Here is a 1,242-nt window from a genome sequence, read left to right as displayed (position 1 = left end):
GGGGGGGGGGGGGGAGAGGGGGATGCGTTGCGCGCCATCTTCTCGCGCGCGACGACGTACGACCACGGGCCGTACGCTGCGGCGAGCGAGGTGAGGGCGCCTGGGGACATGTCTCGGACATGTCATGGACATGTCTCGCCCACGGGCCGTACGCTGCTGCGAGCGAGGTGAGGGCGCCGCGAAGGATCGCCGTTGACTGCTCGAGCACCTGTGAGTGGCTCATGTGTGGTGGTGGATTGTGGAGGAGCGGTTCACGGCCGCGGGAGAGGGCGGCGGCCGTGCACTACTCTCGAGCACCTGAGCCGACTCCGCCTTCCGCTTGTGCACCTCATACGTCATCGCGGCGTGGTCGAGCGCGGTGGAGGGGTACTTGTAGAGGGTGGCGCCGAAGTAGGTTGCGATCTTGGAGACCTTGTCGCCGAGGACCGCGCCCGAGAAGAAGACCATGAAGAATGTCTTCTGCACGAGCTCCGGCACCTGAGGGGGTGGGAGGTCAGGTCAGGGACACTTCTCCACACACACACACACACACACACACACACACACACACACACACGCACACACACGCACACACACACGTAGAGCAGGTGTGGGGCAAGGGCCAGGGCAAGGGCCAGTGCGAGGGCCCTCGCGTCTCCCCACACCCCCAGACGCGGGCGGGAGCTGGCACGGCAGGACACGTGCACGGCCCAGTGCGCGTGGCGAGCAACACCTTGCCCGACGTGTCGAGCAGCTTCGTCTTGACCGTCTTTTGCTGGAAGACGGCGTTGCCGCGCGTGGCGCGGAAGACGACGCGCTCGAGCGCGGCGACGGACTCGGTCTTGATGACGCCGGCGAGCACGGAGAGCATGGAGGAGGCCTGGCCGCCGAACTCGGTGAGGGAGAGGAGGGAGGTGGCCATGTCCGACTCGGACAGGGCGGGGGCGGCGCCGGTCTTGTAAAACTGCAACGGCAAAAGGAGGCCGCGGGGGGTCAGAGGGGGAGGGGGGGGGGGAGGTTGGGGAGAGGGGGAGAGGGGTGGGAGGGGGGGGAGGGGGGAGGGGGTTGGGCACTGCTCAGATCGTCCAAAATGACACTCACGGTTACTCGGAGGCCATGGAAGTGTTGGAAAATCATCATCAGAAGAAAGGTGTCGGGCAGGGCAGGGGGGGGGGGGGGGGTGCTCTCGGAAACGCGCGCCTTTTTGCCCATCTCGACCACAATGGACTGCTCGTCGAGGGCATTGTTGTTGCGCTCGAAGAG

At 66.3% G+C, this 1,242-nt stretch overlaps 1 protein-coding gene across 1 annotated transcript in view; it reads right to left on the bottom strand.

Annotated features, from left to right (window-relative positions):
- ATPVa (vacuolar H+-ATPase V0 sector, subunits a) overlaps positions 1-1,242 on the bottom strand; it is a gene marked incomplete at both ends in the record, with an annotated part of 5,061 nt that overhangs the window by 3,006 nt on the left and 813 nt on the right. The window contains 3 exons of the mRNA XM_005775592.1: positions 120-218; positions 308-477; positions 713-943. Of these exons, the coding sequence (XP_005775649.1) occupies positions 120-218; positions 308-477; positions 713-943 (500 nt within the window). The remainder of the gene's footprint in view (positions 1-119; positions 219-307; positions 478-712; positions 944-1,242) is intronic.

Source organism: Emiliania huxleyi (assembly GCF_000372725.1).
Source record: "Emiliania huxleyi CCMP1516 unplaced genomic scaffold EMIHUscaffold_3, whole genome shotgun sequence".
Lineage (NCBI taxonomy): Eukaryota > Haptophyta > Isochrysidales > Noelaerhabdaceae > Emiliania > Emiliania huxleyi.
Note: the sequence above shows the minus strand (reverse complement) of the source record. Positions and strands in the feature narration are given on the sequence as shown.